Below are 21,924 nucleotides of genomic sequence, written 5' to 3'. Positions count from 1 at the left end.
CTGTCATTTCATTTCAACTGAAGAAGGTATACTAAACAACCGAAAGCTTTTATTTGTATGTATCTAATCTAATATATGTATATTTCCTATTATTAAACCTGTCACAATCTATATTTTTGTATCTGTTTTGCTCTAAGCAACTGTAATTTAGTAATAATAATGAATCCAGAGCGCACAGGTTTCTTTAATCATAAGAAATCTTTGCAAAGGATGTAAAGTAAAACCGCAAAGTCTTCTTTACTTATATAAACTCTGAAAGGAAGGGGATGAATCAGAATTGGTTTGACATAGATGATCATTCTCAGATAGCTGCCAAACTTAATGAGTATTTTGCATTTATAGTCACACATGAGCAATTATTCAAGGAGGAGAGGGCCAGACATTTATCAAACTCTAACAGGGAGTTAAGTTATTTTGTGATAAATGAGAGCAAAATGGAGGAGAAATTGTTGAAGTTAAACATAAGAAAGGCACTTGGAGTAATGGAGTCTATCCAGTTATATTAAAGAAGGAGGTGGCAAAGGAAGTAAGCAAACCCTTAGCATAATTATGAAAGCATCCTTGGACTCAGGAGAAGTCCCACGGACTGGAGAACCAAATATGGAGGATGCGGAAAGGTCAGGGAATGACCACCGCATATCCTGGAACAATATGGCCTTAGTTGCTAATGCTCCTAAAAACCAAATAACAACAACAGACTGGAGATGTGCAAATGTATCTCCAGTTCACAAAGTGGGGGGATCAAAGGGTGATACGAGTAATTACAGACCTGTTAGTTTGACTTGTCCCAGAGAAAATAATGGAGTCTGGTTAAAGAAGCATTGTAGGTTCATTTAGACAAGACAGCATTAATAATTCAGACACAGCATGGGTTTGTTAAAGGGAAGTCTTCTCTGACCAATTTGATTGGATACTATGATATAGTTACAAAGGAACTGGATGCAAAAAATAATTTTGATATCAAATACTTGGATTTCAGAAAAGCTTTTGATACTGTTGTGCGCACACACACACACATACAGAATCGGATCTAACAGGCAGAAAATTGAGTAGAGGTGCCGCAAAATAAAATAAATTATTTAGGGGTGCCGTTATTAAAAATAAGGTTGAAAACCACTGCTTTATACAATGGAATAATCACTCTAACCCGAAATCTAATACTTGCCTTTAACATGCCAAAGCCACCTAGTTCGGTAAAAGCAGGGTATTTACATTGCAACATAAGACCTTTATAGAGAGAGGTACTAAGTAAACATCAATTATAGATCACCACAAAATTAAAAAGATACCGTATGCTGTTTTATAATGAAATAAACATATAAATTTTTAAAAAATAATAAGTTTAAGTAATTTAATTGCCAGAGGTGATTTATATATTCTGCTTTTTACATTGTAACATTATGTTCAAGTTGCTACTATTAAAAGGATTCTGGAAACAAGACTTACTGACTCAAAATCTATTTGAACTCAAACAGATTTTACAATCCCTCCAAAAAAATCAGTCCTGGAATGTGCCAGTGAACTGTTCAAATCCTCTCCACCACCACTGCAGCAAGGAAAAAAAAAAAAAAAAACAGTTAATACACTTATCTTTACCACCAGATAATACAGAAAGTGCAAAGAAAATAGTAAACAAAGAATGGAAAAGTAATGTGGAAACACAGGTGACCAAACAAATGGACATAGAAGAAAAGAATCCTACAAGAGAATCAGTCCTAGAAATTTGTGTTGAAGAGGAGATAGATACAGCAATAGAGTTATAAAGAAGGCAGCCCCAAAGGAAACAATCAAATGCTAGCGATATCTGCCTAAAAGAAACATGCCCAAAACCATTAGACATCAGTGAAAAATTACATCATATTTAGGAAAGATTGTATAACAGATGGAACAACACGAGGAGGAGTGGCAGTCTTAGTTAACAGACGAGTTCCATTCCCAATTAATAACTCTGAACAGAAGATTTAGAAGAATTAACTCCTAGTTAATTCTTTTAAATCTTCTGATTTCTACTGAAAGATTTAGAAGAATTAATTGTTCAACTGCCACCTTGTTTCTGCATTTCAGGAGACCTAAACGGACATCACTCACTATGGAGTGATCCCTAAGATAGATTATAGAGGTACAAAATAGAAAAAAATGATAAATGAAAATAATCTCACTATCTTAAGTGATAGCATGCACATGTACTTTCATATTCTGTCAAAGAGTAGCTCTGCAAGCCCTATCAATCTCTTCTCCCACACTATTCCTGATGATCCTATGGACAATTTTTGATAATCCATTGAACAATGATCGCTGTTCAATGGTACAGTGATCACTACCATCCCAATTATGACAAAGGCTCCATACAAATTCAGAAAGCACCCCAATTGTAAAATAGATGATGCTGACTGAGAAGCCTTCAGTACACTTGCAAAATTAGATTGCACAGGCATCAAACAGGGGCCAGTAGATGTCAGAAAATATTCTACAAGCAGCAAAAATAACTGTATCTAAAACATATATACCACCCGATTATACCCAAAACCGTGATGGCACATAGAATGCCAAGAAGCTAAAAGAGAAAAAAATAGAGCCTAGAATCTTTTTTGCAAATCTCCAACAGACAATCTAATCCAATTCAAGATGCCAGAGCCCGAAAAATGCAAAATATGAGCAAAAAAAGCAACTAGGATAAATATCACATCCACTATAACCAGCTCCACACCAACAAAAATTGTGTGGAATAAGATCAGAAAGATGACCAACAGTTTGTAAACAAATCCTTCTAGTACTAAATTGGAAAGGACAGATGGTCACAAATGCTCAAGATATTGTCAATGTACTAGATGAATACTTTGCTAATGTGTCTGCAACTAGTGCATATCTAGCTGCTTTCAAAAACTGCAAAGATTACATTCCATTATGAGGCATTTCCTCATAATGGAATGTAATTAACTTAAGCTTTTCCACAAAGCTTAAGTTAATTACATTCATGGTTTGTTCTTTCCACAACAAACCATGAACAGTATAATTTGCTTTTCACAATATAGAACTAAAGAAAACTGTTACAGATGAAACGTAATGCAGTTCGTCTTGAAATAAACTGCACGTGCTGAAACAGCTAGAAGAACAATCCCAGTTAACTCTGTTAGATTTGTTCAATAGAATGTACTTAGAAAATTCTTTTCCAGACAAATGGCATCATAGAGTAATTCTAGCTTTTCCGAAACGGGAAAAAGATCTGTCTAATCCACAGAATTATTACTGTGTAGTCCTAACTTGTTATTTGGGTAAAGTCTTATAAAATTGTCAGTAACAGATTGTTGTGGTATCTAAAAAATAATAATCTTCTCAATCCACACAGTATTTTTGGAAAAGTCGGTCAACATTAGACATACTTATCCAGCTGAAAAAACAGGTGAAATGCTTGCCTCGGGGGGAAAAAAAAAAAAAAAATGGCCATGGTATGCTTTAACATTGAGAAAGTATATGATGCTGCATAACCATTATGGTATACTTAAAAACTTACATCAACTTTGCTTCAGAGGTCCTCTACCTATATGCATACATATATGAAACTTTCTCAAGAATTGGGCAGTCCAAGAGTTCAAATGAACAATGCACAGTTTAAAACATTTCACCAAGAGGAAGAGTCTCACAAGGATCTATGGCGCCTCCGTAGCCAGGTGGGAAGGAGCAGCAGTGCATAGCACACGCTTCTTGATTAAACCGGGGTTCGAGCCCGTCACCACCAAATATGGAGGATGCGGAAAGGTCAGGGAATGACCACCGCATATCCCGGAGCAATATGGCCTTAGTTGCTAATGCTCCTAAAAACCAAAAAACAACAAAACAACAAGGATCTATACTGAGTGCTGCACTTTTTGAAATTCATATAAATACAATAACAGAATAAATAGCATTACATTTCAATTCAATGATTTCAATGATAACTACAAGCAGCCATAAATGTCACTAAATGGGCAGAAGCAGAATCGTGTCAACAGATATAGATTTTTTATGCAAAAAAAAAACCAAACAAAATTAAATTTTTTTCCCCCAGAAAAATTATTTAATTGATATAGCGGCAATTTACTTCCTCCCCCAGCACCAGCACCAGATGTTGCTATCATCAGTGATGCTGTTGGCTGGATAACTTGTAAATTATACCTCTCTGCTGCTACCCATCTATTCTGTGATGATTTTAACCTTCTGCCACTTGTGAGCACTCTCTAACAACTATTGAAAAATCCCCTCCCACCAAATATTGCATCATACTTCTTTTTCTGACTTTTCTTGATCCCAATAAGTGCTTGGAGGCACAAGCAGGCAGAAATCTCTGGCACTACTCAAGATAGTATCCTGTATTTCAGAGCAAGAGCTATTTTCAGCTGACACAAATCATTGCAATAAAGAGAAATACATAGAAACTACCATGTCTAGGGGAACGTAGCCACATCATGTTTAATTCTATTCTTGATCCAAATAACCCAATAGACATTTCCAGATTCCAAACCAGTACCACTCCTGCAGCGTTATCTCTCTAACACAGAGTTTTCTCCTGTTAATGACCTCTTTATCATTTCTGTCACCAGACAGAACTTATAAATACCTCATTTTATCATTAATGCTTTAGATCCTAGATGCATTTCTCTCTATCCAACTCAGTCCTCTCCACATGAGTATTTCTACCCAATAGAATGAATACACTGTGATCCCACTGTCAAAAGTTCAAATGCCAATAAGCCCAAAAGATTTCAACTTCTTCCACCTTCCTCAAACTCCTAGAAAAGGCACTCCTTCCGGCATTAAGCCAGCAGCTTATGCCTCAAACTGAAGCAGTTCCACTTCAAAGACACACATAGATCAACCATAACAAACCACTCAACAGCACAAACATCATCCTTTGAACTTTTGAAACTAAATCTAAATTAGTTATTGTGTATGCTGATATCGAAGCTGCTTTTGACAGCATAAACATCACAGCCCTTCCCAACCTTCTGCATGTTAAATGGTAATCTGCTATTTATTTATTTATATATTTCTTCCTTCTATCTTTTATCTGCTATTATTTGTAATTCATTTAACCTTATACCATTACATAATACCAATACATTAATTTTTACTTAATACAAAAAGCCATTTATTTATTTATTAATTAAAAGTGTTTTATTATTATATAAATATATACTGAATGGGTATGTATAGTTTCTTACTGAGTGGTTATAATCTGAGTGAATTCATCTTTCATTGTTCTTAACATATGTTTACCTGATAATTTCTTACATATATTGCAACAACGCATGTAAAGTTTTAGACTGACTTTTGATTGTGGTGAACAAGCACGGGACTGTAAATTCTCTCTTTATATGCACAATTTTTTTCTTGCTCTAACCTCACTTTATCATCACTGATGATAATGACATTAATAAAACTTGTTTTTTTGAGTCCATTATTATTGATGAACTAGTGGTGAAGTGTACAATTTTCCATGAGAATTTACATGGAAAAGTGTACACTTCATGGAAATTTACTTCTTTTAATTGATGTTTCTTTTCAATTTTAATTTTACTCCAACTTTATTTTTCTAAATCAATTCTAATATATCAAGCTTAGTGGTTAATTGGGATAAATTTTGTAAAATATTATAAACAGGACTGCTGTTATGAATTGTTAGCCTTGGTTTATCATTATTTGGTATGGCATTATTGGGAACCATGTTGGTATCTCACATTTTTTTTTTTTTTTTTTTTTTTTGCTGGAAGATTAAGTGCTGCCATATTTTGCTCACTCTCTGCAAAAGCAGAGACTGCTTCTACAGGGATGGGATACACTTAAATAGAAAGGGTACAAGAATATTTGCTGATGCTGTCGAGTTAGAGTTAGGTGGGTCAGAAAACTGCTAGATAGATGGGTTGACTATTGATGATCATGCTCAGGTAGCTGATAAACTGAATGAATATTTTGCATCTACAGTCACACATGAGGATTTGTTCAATGAGGGGAGTTTAAGAAGTTTATCAAACGCTAACAGGGAGCTAAGTGATTTTGTAATAACTGAGAGCAAAGTGGAGGAGAAATTGAAGTTAAATATAAGGAAGGCACCTGGGGTGGATGGGATCTATCCAGTTATATTGAAGGAGCAGCAAAGGAAGTAAGCAAATCCTTAGCCATAATTATGGGAGATCCCTATGGACTGGAGGTGTGCAAATGTATCACCAATTCACAAAGGAGGTTCAAAGGGTGAACAAGTAACAAAAAACATGTTAGTTTAACTTATGTTCCGGGGAAAATAATGGAATCACTGGTTAAAGAAGCATTGCAGGATCATCTAAACAAGATTGCAGTAATAGTTAAGACAGCATGGCATGGGTTTGTTAAAGGAAGGTCTTGTCTGACCAATTTGATTGCTTACTATGATGTGGTCACAAAGGAACTGAATGCCAAAAATAATTTTGATATCATATAATTGGATTTCAGGAAAGTTTTTGAAACTGTTTCACATGGAAGACTGCTGTACAAATTGGAGAGGTATGGCATCAAGGGTAAGTTGCTACAATGGATAAAGTGATGGTTGAGTGGGAGACGACAGAGCTGTAATCAATGGACAATGATTTTCATGGATAAATGTTATTAGTGAAGTTCCCCAGGGTTTGGTGTTGGGCCCATTGTTGTTTTGTATATTTATCAATGATATTGATGAAGGTATATCAGGTTTAATATCCAAGTTTGCAGATGATATAAAAGTTGGCAGGGTTGTTAACAACAGTAAAGACAGTATGTTACTACAACTGTATCTAGTTAAGTTGGGCAAATGGGCTGAGAAGTGGCAACTGAAGTTTAACATTGACAAATGTAAAATACTGCATATGGGTAGCAATAACCAAAGAGAAACGTACCAACTGTGTGGTACTACACTCACGGAAGTGGAAAGTAAAAAAGATCTATGGGTAATTGTGCAGTTAAATATGAAGTTCGCTGAGCAGTGCATATGAGCTGCCAGCGCAGGTCATGGCATCTTGTCAATGATATATGGGGATTTTGCTAGCAGGGACAGGATGGTGATTATCTCATTATACAAGGCAATGGTCAGGCCACACCTAGAGTACTGTGTAAAGATCTGGAGGCCTCATTTCAGGAAGGATGTGGAGTTGCTAGAAAGAGTATAAAGAAGGGCAGCAAGATTGGTAAGTGGAACAAAGGGGTGCTCTTACCAAGAAAGGCTTAAGTTCTGCAAATTGGAGTGCCTGGAGAATAGGCACCTGTGAGGTGATTTGATTGAGGTGTATAATGCCTTGAATGGGTTGAGCAAGCTGAATGCTGATGGGATTCTTCCTCTTGCTCCGATTAAGAACCTGAGGGGGCACAGTTTCAAATTGACAAAAGACAGTTGTAGAATAGATGTGCAGAAATTTGCCTTTAGCCAGTGGGTAGTTGATTGGTGGAACAGACTTCCATTTTTTGTTGTGGAAGTTGATAGCCTAAATAAATTTAAGCCTAAGCTGGACAGGCATTTGGAATGAATGGAGGTTTTTTTTTTTTTTTTTGCTGATGCTGCATAAGCTTGCTTTCTTGCATCGTATACCTGTGCTATTGCTAAGTGCAATAGAGAGGTTTTTTACCCACTCCATCAGTAGTGGGACTGCAGGTAAGCTGCAGTCAATGGCACTTGATTGTTTCTTGACAGAGCACATTTTCATCTTTTAACTCCAAATTAGAAATAAAAATTTTATTGACCCAGCCTTGTTTTCTTACTCAAAGCGACATAATTTCATTAAAGAGAAGTTAAGGAAAGTAGGGGACAAGGTACTTCCATTGAGAGAGACTGAATAGCAAATTGTAATCAGTGGCATTTGATTATTTGATAAAAATATGCTGAAGTATTCATATATAAAAATACACAGAGATAAGATAAAGGTTTTATTTCTAATTTATAGTTAAAAGAAGACATGGCATTCATTCAATAGTGTAATATTTTACAGAACAGTAACTGCAGCTGATTGTAGTTTGCTAATACTTGCATTTTCATTCATTTAGCTCCAACAATAACATGACTGCAGAAATACAGTGCAGTAAATGTCTGATTTAGCAAAAATAGCTTATTGCCTTCATTATTAACATAATTAACACCTAAGGCTGCCGTAGCCTAGTGGTCAGGTGCGTGGGTGCATAAGTACACATGCATTGTGAGTGACCGGGGGTTCAAGCCTGTGACTGCTGAATATGGTGCTGTTTCTTGTATTCTGTGCATCTTGTAAACTCCTCTGACCGGGATGACCCACTGTTCTGTGGGTCATCCCGGAGTATAAACAGAAAATTTATTTATTTACCTTCCTTAACTCTGCCGGCAGTCTTGGTGTATTTAAATAACTACTAGAATTTTATCAATTTAAATGTTATTATTCTTCCAATATAATATTCACTTTCAATTGCTGTCATTATTTATTTTTTAATTGCAAAATATAACTATAAAAAAAGTTCACCGTATAGTCCAAAAACACTTGTAATTTTCTATAGTTTTGGTTTCCTCCGTTATTTTTATTTATTTATTTATTTTTTTTTTTTTCTGCTTACCATCTTGATTGATTTGGGAGTACAGAAATATTTATAAATAAAATAATCGGTTTTTTTAGTGATGTTTTTTATCGTGTATAATAAGATCAAAAATTAAGAATTAATAAATTATTGAAGTTTCTGTTTTAAATTGTTTCTTGCCTTTTTTACCCAAAAACCAATTGGTGAAGTTGACACTGTTTATCTATTATCATATGATGTCTAGTGAGCATGGTTTTTGCATTCTCACCAAACAGAGAAATGTTGAAAGTGGTGCATTGACTCTGATGCACTCCTTAAACCTTTTGAAAAGATTTCTTTCTCATGTGAGCAGTTTTCCCTGGATATGTTGGCCACTTCACCTTTACTGTTTTCCCTCTAGTTATTCTTTCATGTGAGGATTCATTCTGGTTACTCTGTCTTTTTAATAACCTTACAAGAAAAAAATCAGAGGGAGTAATGTCTGCCATAATCCATGACTTATTATTGTTTCACTGAACACATTTCTCAGCATCTGCATTGAGTGATTGGAGATTTGTGTGTTTAGCAGAATCTTGTTGGAAATGTCCATAGAATTTTCTTCATTTTTTGAATACCAGATTCTTGTACCTCTGATTTAATTATCTCTAAGATCATTATCCATGACTTATTATTGTGCATGCATCCATATTCTTTACAGAGTGCAAGGGTATTTAGTACATTTTGAGATGCATTAAATACCCACTTTTACATCATGGAGAGCAATTGCATGTAGAAGATGTGTGTTTTCTTGATCCATTACTTGTTGACTTGTTCATTCAAATAAAACTGTCTCATCCAAAAAAAAAAAAAATGTACATTCTGTGTCAATTTCTTTGTTGTGAACTGATTGAAAGTGCCCTTTGCAGTAATTGATTCTGGCCATAGGATCTTATGGCAAACTATACCACTGTTCTGTGGGTTGCAGTTCTAACCATTTTATTGCCATTCTTGCAATAGTTTTCCCATTAGTCTTCCATTTCTTGAGCAAAGTTCATGAGGATTATGCATTAAATGTTTGCTAATTTTGCCTAGTTTCACTTCTTTTAATACTCACTGTACTTGCTTTAGTTTATTTACTGTTCAGTAATACACTTCTTAGCAGAATTATGTAGCATATAATAGTCATATATGAACACCTGCTGCTTTTTTTTTTTTTTTTAAGTGCAGAGATCACACAGAAAAAAAAAGACTTCGAGCTTCTTAAAAGGTCTAGAGATGGGTAACTTGCCTGGTGAGATCAGCAGAAGGACGTTTCTTGTGAGGAAAGATTTTGAATATGTAGGTTGCACAGCTTGGAAACTAGGCACCTTAGAGGCAACTGGATTGAGGTGTTTAAGGCTCTGAGAGGCAATAGTAAAATGAAGGAGGATGAAATTTTCACAGTTATAAATGATTCTAGAACTAGGTGTCATAAATTCAAGTTACGCGGAGAGATGTTTAGCCAACGAGTTATAAATTACTGGAATAAGTTACATACATGGATCGTAGAGGCTGACAGTTTGGGTAAATTCACAGGTCGGCCTGATAGTTACCTGCGGGAGGAGGGAAATGCATGGTTCTTTATTTTATTTTCTCTTATTATTGATTATTTTTTTAATTTTATTATTATTTTATTTAATTATTATTATTTTATTTATTTATTTTTTGGCTGGTGCAGCATAAGCCTTAGGCTTCCTTGCACCATATGGCCATTACTAATAACTCTAGTATAAGTTATCTATAGCTAATGTATAAATAAATCCACATAGAACTTGTTAAACATGGCTGTAGCGGTGAGGGATCATGTATCTGCCTCTTTGCCTCCCCCCCCCCATCCCCAAACTTCTTATTGGTATTTGGAAATGCTGGGGAGCAATGTGCAATGAATGCATGAGTTACATGCAAAAATATCCAAAATTGATGTGCAGCAACAGAGTTCATTATGCAAAAATACTGCGAATCAAATGCTCATTATTCTTTCAGAGCACAGTGCTAAAGAAACTTTCCTGTGCGAGTGCTATTTCCTGATAAGTATATTAGGTAAATAATGCCTGTTTTTCATCTTGTGGGTCCATTGAAAAGATCCATAAATGCCTGGAAGTTAATGGTGATTATTTTGAGAATTTATTACGTTAGGTAAGTAAAAGATTAGTTTGGTAATAGATTTAAAAAAAAAAATGTTCAGGGATTGACTGTGTCCTGAAATTGCAGCATCATAGCAAGTTGCAATTTGTAATGCATGAATTGCCCATTTATCTGCTCTGAATTAGCAGGTGTGAATAGGTGTTCTGTGTTTTGTCACATTTTAAAATGAGTGATTTTATTGAGCCGTGAATTTGTATCAAATTTTGTTTAAAATTAGGCAGAAGTGCAACAAACTCACAAAATATTAAACATGGCCTTTTGGAGATGCTCTGTGTGTCGAAGTTGCTTTACTAGTTCTTTTTTTTGTTTAAAATGGACCATTTCGTTTGGACACTTCGGCTTCAAAAACCAATGATTAAGTCACTCCTGTTTGTGATATGATCAGGAATGATTGATGTTTAACTATACATGAAGTTGCTGGTGAAATTGGTGTTTCTTATGGGACATGTCATTTAATTTTAACAAGTGATGTGTTTCAACTGTTTGTGTCTTGAACATCAGGATCTTCGTCAACATATCACTACTACTACTGACCCACACTGTTTTCCTTCCATCACTACTGGTGATGAATTGTGGTTGTATGGCTATAACCCAAAAACAGTCCTCTCAATGGAAGATTCTGCCTTCCCTGAGGCCAAAAAGTGCAAGAAAATTTCAATGAAATGTGAAAATTATGTTTATTCACATTTTCTGACTCATAGGGTATTCTTCATGATCAAACACTATATGAATCAGAAATATTACAAAACAGTTCTGTATTGATTGCTTGTTAATGATGTTCAGGGAAAACTGCTGGAAAATCGGGTTGCATGGGAACTAGCACCTGCCTAATGACAGTGTCCCTGTACATTCAGTGCTTTCCATTCAAGAATTTCTAGCAAAACACTATTACTATATTTTCTTGATTGTGAGGCGCCTCCATAGCCAGGTGGGAAGGAGCAGCAGTGCGTAGCACACACTTCTTGATTAGACCGGGGTTCAAGCCCGTCACCACCAAATATGGAGGATGCGAAAAGGTCAGGGAATAACCACCGCATATCCCGGAGCAATATGGCCTTAGTTGCTAATGCTCCTAAAAACCAAATAACAAACTAACGTTACTCTAGGTTGTGATTGGTCATGAATGCTTCCAGAAGAATTGGAATTGATGTATATATGTCAAGGAAACTACTTTGATTACTTATTCATCCAAAATAGCCTGTAAGCTTCATCATTTCCCAAATATTAGATTACTCCCCAAACCTTTTAATCATACCTTACATTCTTCATCAGTTTTTATTTTAGTTTAACCTGTTGGCAATCATATGGAATCCTGTTCAGATATTGTAAGCTTAATACCACATTTTCAGTAGACTTCTTTAACCTTAAATAGAGAAACTACAGCATAAATGTTATCTTGCAGATTACCCCAAAATGGCAGAATGGTTTTCTTGAGTTCAGACACAGAGAGAGAGAGAGAGAGAGAGAGAGAGAGAGAGAGAGAGAGAGAGAGAGAGAGAGAGAGAGAGAGAGAGAGAGAGAGAGACAGAATTATTTCTGCCACTACCAACAATGGGTTAATGTAAATCTTCAAACTACATATTTCAATCATAAAGTGTTGCTAATGAATGGTGGTTATAATTTCGAGCACCATAATTAATCAGTGGTATGAGATACAAAAAACCTTGTTGGCAGTGGAGGAAATAATTCTGGTAAATAATCACCTACTGAAAGCTCTGAGAGCTTTCAGAATATGTGATTATGTACCCATTATGCCATTAAATTTTTTAATTAATACCATGTAACTTATCTCAAGGAGCTTGGAAGTTTAGGTGGTATGGTATTAATTCACTTAATCTGTGTTATAATTGTATTAAAAAATGTTATGGGAATCCTGTTGTCTCGAAACTTTACTAGACATGTTGAACAGACATTATACTTCCAATTATTTGCCATGCATGGATTTAGGGTCAAAGCTTGTTGTTATTACTTTGCCTTGTTGCAAGGTTCTTCCATCTTTAAGCGTGTGTTTGAAATAATTTCCATCTGTCTGATTACATCTTACGTGGATGCAGTGATTCCTGAAAAATATCTCAGGTAAAAGATTCCCTGACTTAAAATATAATATTTCTTAATATCCTATTATATTTATTATTCTGTTTTTATTTGGTTAAATTCAAAACATTGATTTAAATTCAAAATGAGGACATGATTCTCTACAAGAGAAAATCGCAAAAATTTAGCATTTGTCTGATTTTATGAATATTAGCGGGTCTGTGTTATAATTTGATGTTTGTAGCACTGTACGTGTAGCTTAGTTTTTTTTTAATCCATGTTTTTGATGTTTTAAGCGTATCCTCAGTCCTTGAGTGGCCCATCTAACATTGCTGACAAGAATCAGATGTATTTAGAGTGGCAAGCCAGGCAGATACCCCAGCAAAAATATATAGATACCGAAAACCAGAAACATTCATCCATGTAAGTAAATGTGTGTGTGCATTTCTTAAACTGAAAATGCATCCTGTATATATTAACAGGATGTAACAATTAAAAAGTTCAACATACAGAATGTTGAACTTTTTAATTGTGGCAGATTTTAAATATATTATGTAACATGCCTTCTGAAATATAAAATAGAATTCAGTACAATCCCGAAACTGGTCTTGAAAAAAATTTCAGTTCTTGACAGTCTTGAAACTATTTTTCCATGCAGACACTGTTTAATAAGGAATTATGTATCTGCAGCATAATTTGTGAACTCTTCAGATTTCCTGCCAGTATGAAATTTTTGTAGATATGAATAGAAATATATTTAATCAGCTAACAATCGTACGTAAAGTATGTGATAGTGTTCATTGTATCTATCACAATTATAGCCATTTTAATTACTTTAACAATGCTTTATCAAATAATTACTTTATCACAATCATAATTGTATTAAAAAATAGCCATTATAATTACTTTAATTTAATTACTTTTAAGTATTATCACTTTTCTCTTCCAATGCATTAGTAATGCATTAGAAGAGAAAATAGAGTGGCGGGTTGAAAGGCCCATTATGTTACTAATGGAACCTTTCTGCCTTTTTTTCTTTAACAACACTATCTTGGGCACTGACACTTCCATTTATTAACCTTTTCTAAGGATGAGATAAGTCGAATGTTTAAATCAACAAAAATACTCTTAAAAAGTGCTAAAGTACCAAGTGGTTATAAAATAAGTTTCCCTATTCAGGAGGTCCTAGTGTCAAAATGGTTAGAGCTAGTGCTGTAAAAATTGGTGGGCATGTCATTTAGGGTATGGGGAAGTGATTTTTGGAAGGGAAAAATATAGTTCAAATTTCTGCCACCAGGGGAAGATGGCACTGCACATATATAAAAGTTGTCGTTTACTTCAAGACACTGCTTATGCAAATTTCATCTTATTAGATAAAAGCAGTAAGGACAAGGCCACCGTCAATAACCATTATGGCCCTTACAAAAAAAAAAAAAGGAACATGCTCTTTTAGTAAAACTGTTCTACGAGAATAATAGTAATGCTAATGCAGTACTACGTGGATATCGGAAACTTAGAGTTTTGCATAAAGGGCCTTTGACGTCAGTGGGACTTCGAAAACTAATAAAGAAATTTAAAGCAACCGGGGAGTTAGGTGTAATTCCGGGCATGGGACGACCATGTATCGGAATAGAGGTAGTGGATGAAGTGGAGGCTGCAACGATTCAAAGATCGTGGCATAAGTTATGACCAGACCTTAGCAAATCCTACAAAGGCTCTGATACCGATGAAAATTATGAACAAATGCTGAAACTCGTGAAAAAGATATTCACTGAAGAGGAGGCAACTGATTTCAATGATTTAATTGATTTGCATCATCAGGACCCCTCGACGTGGGCACCTGTACGTGGTGAGGAGACTTCCCAGTGATGCTGCTGGACTTCCAGACTAGCATCACTGGGATCCAATGCCCACAGCCCAGGTTCCAGGCTGACATCAATGGAATCCGGCGTGTTTGCTGTGTGCTGCGACCCGTGGAAATTCGGAAAGGGGGATCCTGGTGGTTGAGGGGCCCATCTTCAATACACCACTTTGGCCCCTGCTTCGACAAGACGGGTGGTCCTGGAAGGCCCAGCTAGGATCAATCAGCTAGTAGGCTCGCCTGCGAGGGTCAACCGTGTCAATGCCATGCCCCTACCCTCATGGTCCGAGGGACAGGATTCAGACTGGCGGCGGTGCGGGTATGGTGTCTGGGTAGCCCCGGTGTTCCACTCCCGAGCGCATTTATTGCATGCCGGGTAGTGGGCGTCCCTTTGGGCTCCGTGGTGGGTGCGGAGCCCGGGCACTGAACCACTTAAAATTTACATGAATCCTGATAAACTTACTTCCTCAGGGGCCCAACCTGGTCCCTATCTGCAAACAGAGACGAAGACACAGATAGTATTATTAGTACAAAGAGGCAGCTAACTGAAATACCATCGGGGTCTGTTCCAAGGTTCCTAATTATACATTCCACCAGTGAAAAACCGATTGGTAAAATGTCACCCTTTTTTATACAAAAAGGGTTAGATGGGTTAGCAGGTTCACCCAAATCAGTTAAGAGGCTCCGTTCTGGAGACCTTTTAATTGAATCTAAAAATGACAGGCAATCTGAACATCTACTCCGAGTAACATCAATCGGAGGAGTACCCATAACAGTGACACCACACAGAACACTAAATTCATCTAGATGTGTAATTTCAGAGTGGGACCTTCTCGACGTTACCGAGGAGGAAATCTGCTCGGAATTGAAGTCACAGGGAGTTATTGCCGTCAAGAGAATTAGTGCTCGTAGGGATGGGAAACTTGTTAAAACGAGGAGCATTATCCTGACTTTTAACTCACCCAAACCTCCTGATGAGATTAAAGCTGGCTACATCAATTGTCCAGTGCGTCCATATGTTCCAAACCCTTTACGGTGTTTTAAATGCCAGAAATATGGACATTCTCAAGTGGCCTGCTGTGGAGTCCTTGCATGCGCTCGATGTGGTGCAAAGGACCACGAAACAACAGCATGTTCAGCCACAAAACCCACCTGCATTAACTGTGAGGGAGAACATCCAGCCTATTCACAAGCATGCCAGAGGTGGAAAGAAGAAAAAGAAATTCAACGGCTGAAGGCAGAGCTAAACATATCGTACCAGGAGGCAAGGAAAGTGGTGAAACCTCTCAACATCAACAAACCCACCTACGCCCAGAAGGTAGCAGGGAGGTGTTCCATTGGAACTCAGATGGACATGTCCATCCCTCCAAAAGAATCATTTACTCCCATCGCACGTTATCTCTTAAGCTCCCAAAAACCTGCACAGAAGGACCAATCAGCTGCCACTCCTATATCGGTACCTCCTAATGCTCCACAAGTAACAAAAGCAATTGCAAAAGAAAAGAATAAGAAAGGTGAAGCATCCCTTGATACCCAAGAAAACATGGATGTCGAGCAGAGGGAGGTACAAAAAGACTCAGTTTTGGAGCTCTTTGCTAAGGAGGAAATGGACACTGGACAACGTCTGTACTTCCCCAGGAAGGATAAAGCCAAAACTGAAAAAGGTAAGCCCTCAGCACCTCGGAAGCCACCTGATGGACCCACCAAGCCAAAATAATGGCTAAATTCCTACAGTGGAATGTTGTTGGTTCCAGCAAAATACTGATGACATCAAGGCACTCCTGCAAAAGCACAAACCAGCTTGCTTTTGCATACAGGAGACTTATTTAAAGGCAAATGATGACCCCACCATGCATAACATTACCATCATTCGTAAGGATAGAATTGTGGACGGTCCTGCTCACGGAGGAGTCGCAATCCTCATCGGCAACCAGATCCCATTTCAGCCTTTGCAGCTTACAACTAGCATTGAGGCTGTAGCAATTCGCCTTAAAGTGGGGGTTCTTATTAACTGTCTGCTCTGTTTATTTGCCACCTGGGATTGACATCCCCCCAGAAAGGCCTTGATGATCTTATCATGCAATTGCCTTCCCCTTGTTTAATTCTTGGGGATTTCAATGGACATAATACTCTGTGGGGTGGTGCTAACATCAGTCGAAGGGGACGAGTCATAGAGCATATGCTCACTGACAATGACCTCTCCCTCTTAAATGTGGGAACAAACACCTTCTTCCACATGCCTACCCGTACATTCTCTGCCATTGATCTTTCTATCTGCTCCCCTTCTCTCCTTCCTTCACTTACTTGGGAGGTAGAAGAAAATCCATATGGAAGCAATCACTTCCCCGTGATAACCACCCTAACTAGTGGCAGACCATGTTTGCCATTTAGTTTACCGCGGTGGAAGATTGATCAGGCTGACTGGAATGCCTTTCAGTATCTGGCAAACCTTGACATCGCGCTACAGTCAGTCAGGAGCCAATCAATGAAGCAGTCATGTATGTCACAGAAACAATTGTCCAAGCAGATGCAATTGCAATCCCAAAATCATCCAGCCAGTTCCCACTATTTCCCAAACCTTGGGGGATATTCCGCCGATATCCCACGACTGAAAATGTAATATCATTCAAACGTGCATGTGCAAAAGTGAGTTATGTACGACGTCAGAGCCAAAGGAAATCTTGGATTTGTTTTACATCTTCCATAACTCAGGCTGCTAGCTCAAAAGTAGTCTGGGATAAGATCCGGAAAATGAAGGGAAAATATTCACCATGCCCTTCAGTGATCCTCAAGCACAACGGGTGTCCAATTGCAGATCGAACTGCAGTTAGGGGAAAGTATACTTTAGGGGAAACATTTGCAAAAATCTCTGCAATAACATCTTTTCCTGCAGAGTTTTTGGCCCTAAAAAAGAAAATTGAGAAGACAATTTTCAATTAACAGGAAGAGTTAAATTCAGCACTCTTTCTCACGCATGCAAGTGCTGTAGGGCCCGATGACATCCACTATGAAATGCTAAAACGCCTCTCACCACATAAAGATCACCTTTTAGTTTTAACAGAATTTTTATTCACAAACAATTTCCGGATTCCTGGCAAAGTGCTATCGTCCTTGCTTTCCCAAAACCAGGAAAAGATCCTGGCAATCCAAGTAACTATTGTCCTATTGCTCTGACAAGCTGTTTGTGCAAAGTCCTGGAAAGAATGGTTTATGCACGCCTCGTATGGTATTTAGAAACAAATGGTCTGCTTTCCAGGACACAGTGCGGCTTCCGAAGAAATAGATCCACTCTGGATCATTTAATCCAATTGGAAACGTCCATTCGTGATGCTTTTATTAAATCCGAGCATTTGGTAGCAGTTTTCTTTGATATTGAAAAAGTGTACGACACAGCCTGGCGATTTGGAATTTTAAAAGACCTCTATAACTTTAGTCTTAGAGGTAACCTTCCTGTTTTTATTAAAAACTTTCTTTCGAATCGCCAATTTCAAGTCCGTTTAGGATCCACCCTCTCTCGAGTTTTCTCTCAGGAAGAGGGAGTCCCACAAGGATCCGTTCTAAGTGTCACACTTTTCGCAATCAAAATAAACTATCGCAGAACAACTTCCACCCACTGTAAACAATGCCCTCTATGTAGACGACTTTGCTATATTTTGTCATTCGTGCAATATGAGGGTCATTGAAAGTCAACTGCAGAAAACCATTGATCATCTTACAGCTTGGTCTTTGGCTAATGGGTTCAGATTTTCATCACAGAAGAGTGTTTGTGTACACTTCTGTCGCAAACGTAATCTTCATCCTGACCCAGAATTAAGGCTTGGGCAAAATAACATCCCAGTTGTAGCAGAATTCAAATTCCTTGGATTTATTTTCGACGAAAAGCTGACATTTTTATAACATGTTCGTCAGCTGAGGACAAGATGTGTCAAAGGGCTTAACATCCTTCGTGCCCTTTCGTCAACTTCATGGGGTGCAGATCGTGCTACCCTTCTTCGTCTCTACCGGGCACTTGTCCGTTCCAAACTCGACTATGGGTCTCAGGTTTATGGTTCTGCTAGAGATAGTGCACTTCGGTGGTTAGATCCAATCCACCATCAAGCCATCCGGACAGCCACTGGAGCATTTCGCACATCTCCTGTCCAAAGCCTTTACGTTGAAGCAAATGAACCATCTCTATCTCTTTGATGTAAGCAGTTGTCCTTACAGTACGCCTTCAAATTAAAATCCCTGCCCGATCATCCCATGTGGCCATCCGTTTTTGAGCCGCGCTGGGAAAACCTCTACAACTCCCGTCAGACTGCCAACAAACCTTTTGGTATTCGCATTCAAGGGCTGCTGAATGAGCTAAACTTGACGGTAGACAACGTTGCCCAGTCACCAAGGCAATTCTTTCCACCCTGGCATGCTTATTTTCCAACTTGCGACTTCTCCCTTAAGATCTCGGAGAAGGCTACTACACCGCCATCTGTCTACCAGCAACTCTTTGCATCACATAGACAGCAGTATTCTGACTTTCTGCCAGTCTATACAGATGGCTCAAAGTTAGAATGTTATGTGGGATCTGCTGTTGTGTTCCCTCACAAAACATTATCTTATAAGATCCCACAAGAAACTAGCATTTATACTGCAGAGTTGCATGCAATACAAACAGCCCTAGATCACATTAAAAATCGCGACTACCAGAGGTATATGATTTATTGCGATTCATCGAGCGTGTTACAGGCTCTGGTATCGGTGAGTTTTAACCCTCATCCGATCCTGTCCAGGATCCGGCAGATACTTTTTTCTCTCAAGAAATTAGAATTCGATATTCACTTTTGCTGGATCCCAAGCCACATTGGGATCCGGGGAAATGAATCGGCTGATGCCGCTGCCAAATCAGCCATTTCCCTGGATAGTCATTGCCTGTCAGTCCCCTATACAGACTACAGGCAAATAATACGTTCTAAATTACTTTCCCAATGGCAAGATTCTTGGCACGGACAGGCCACAAATAAACTACATCACATTAAGCCTGTAATTATGCAATGGCAGTCCAGTCTACGCAGGGTCCGAAGAGAGGAAGTTGTTCTTGCTCGGCTCCGCATAGGTCATAATCATCTAACCCATTCCTACTTGCTGAGGGCGGATGACCCACCTATGTGCGAGATGTGTAATGTTATTTTAACCGTCCGTCATATTTTAATAGAATGTCCTGTTTTTTTATAGATGCACGACGCTTGTGTTTTACTGCTTTTAATAATTTGACCGAGCCATTTACACTCAGTCAGATAATAGGTGACAGAGACAATATGTCCGACGTTTTTAACTTTTTGCAATCTATTAATTTTTATACAAGGATCTAAGTTTTTATACTTTTTATGCTTTTACTTTGTCCTTTTTAACATAATAATTTATTGCTTGACGTGGTAGCCTTGGCTACCAAAATGTTTAGTAGCATTTTAAATTTGACTTGGCGCATTATGGCCTTAGCTGCCAATGCGCCATTAAAAACAAAACCAAACCAAACCAAAGCATCATCAGGAATTGTCAAATAAAGGTCTGTTTGTACTGGAGCAGTATCGCAATTGAAGAGGAGTTAGGTAGCAGCGAGCTAAAGCCCAGAGGTTAAAGAACAGAACCTGACAGTGAAAGGAATATTGAAAGCCTTAAATCTTATAGATGAAGGCCTAAATCTGTTAGCTGATGAAGACCCTAATCTTGAACAAAGCTCTATAGCGCAATGTAAAGTTATGCTAGAACTTGGTTGCTACTGTGAGTTGTTTGCATGAGAAGAGGCAGTCTAAAGCAACTAACTCTGGATTCCGTTTTCAAGCACTCAAGGGAGCAGTCAAGTAAACTCTCCACTCTCGGGTTAGCGTAATACCCCCCCCCCCCACCCCACCTACTTGGTCCGAATCCGAGGGAACAGAATCTGACCAAGATGATCGCTCTCATCAATCTGCCTAGGGCCACCCTCCACCCCAACCTCTCTCTCTCTCTCTCTCTCTCAATTGTTGTTTTGTATATGTTGGTTATAGTGAATGTATGTTTATTTACTGTACAAAAAATTAAAATAAAATGAATCTCTTTGGTTGTTCATCATTTTCTTCAGAAGGTCCAGTCTTCCAAAGAAAACGAATGGTATGTAGAGGTAACTTAACTAGATACTAGAGTTACTCTCATAATCCTATTATTGCATTTTTTGGTGATTATTTACATTATGCACAAGATGTTCTGGAACGTAACCCTCATGTAAATTAAAAAGTCATTGTACTTGTTGACATTAGCACTTGAATTTCTATAGATTGTAATTTTCAGGAAATACGTGCGAAGGAAGGTTGTTCCAGAAAGTGGAAGTTGAATGGATAAGTGAGAAAGAAGAAAAAGAAAAATTGGTTTTGTGGGTTTGAAGTTGGACAGTAAATGGATATTGACTGATTGTGACATGTGTTTGAACTGTTTTGGAAGTGGGGGAGGAGAAGAATTAGAGAAGCCAGTTCGGAAGAGCAGTGTCCATTGAAGTATGTATAGCAGAAACAGAATGTCTATAATGCATAGAGTGGAGAGACTTTGTAAGAGATGGGTCATTAATTAACCTAATAGCCATCTCTTGAATGGATTATAGAAGCCTGAGAGAGGTTATTATGGAGGCACCACCCCAGTTGTGGGGAACAGTACTCCTAGGTATGGCAGATATGAGATTTGTATAAAGTAGCTATTTAGAAGAATTTTTTTTTTTTTTTTTTAACTTAAAAAGTACATAAACAATGAGCACTGTATTAAGAAAAGATGAAATATTGGTACTATTCAAATAGAATTTTAAAAAATCTTAACATTTTTCAAAAATTAAAAAGGTCACACACCTGTCAGGTGAGTTGCCACCATTTTTGCTATTATTCTTTGCTATATGGCACCTAAAAATCTATATATATATAAAAAGCTAGAGATAGAAATAAATTAAGTAAAACTACTATAAAAGCATATTAAAAATAAAATACAACATGAATTATCATATTACAAAAGAATAATATATATATATATATTATGTGAAGTAAAAGTTAGGCAAAAGTAATAAAAATAAATAAATATGGCTATGTAGCTATCATTAGAGGCAGCAAATGCACATCCTCCACATGATGCCTAATTATATCTGATAATTAAAATAAATATGATATTTAAAATAAAAACATCAGCCAGTAGTACGGCAATAATGCAGAGCGAAACGAAACGCAAAATAATATAAAATAAACAAACAGGGAAGGGAAAGTAAAGATAATAGGACAAAAAGGTAGTCGATAATCCCCTGTATAATTTAGTCAATTAAGTCATGAAACCCAATTAATAAAATGATGTAAATTTAAAATAAT

The 21,924-nt window shown here is 37.4% G+C and overlaps 1 protein-coding gene across 1 annotated transcript in view; it reads left to right on the top strand.

The window, feature by feature from the left end:
• Positions 1-21,924, top strand: part of LOC150088407 (uncharacterized) — a 141,712-nt gene that overhangs the window by 84,763 nt on the left and 35,025 nt on the right. Inside the window, exon 6 of the mRNA XM_090369496.1 lies at positions 13,011-13,137. Coding sequence (XP_090225622.1) covers positions 13,011-13,137 — 127 coding nt within the window. The remainder of the gene's footprint in view (positions 1-13,010; positions 13,138-21,924) is intronic.

This window comes from Mastigoproctus giganteus, chromosome 3 (genome assembly GCF_048544385.1).
Source record: "Mastigoproctus giganteus isolate SK-2022 chromosome 3, ASM4854438v1, whole genome shotgun sequence".
Classification (NCBI taxonomy): domain Eukaryota; kingdom Metazoa; phylum Arthropoda; class Arachnida; order Uropygi; family Thelyphonidae; genus Mastigoproctus; species Mastigoproctus giganteus.
Note: the sequence above shows the minus strand (reverse complement) of the source record. Positions and strands in the feature narration are given on the sequence as shown.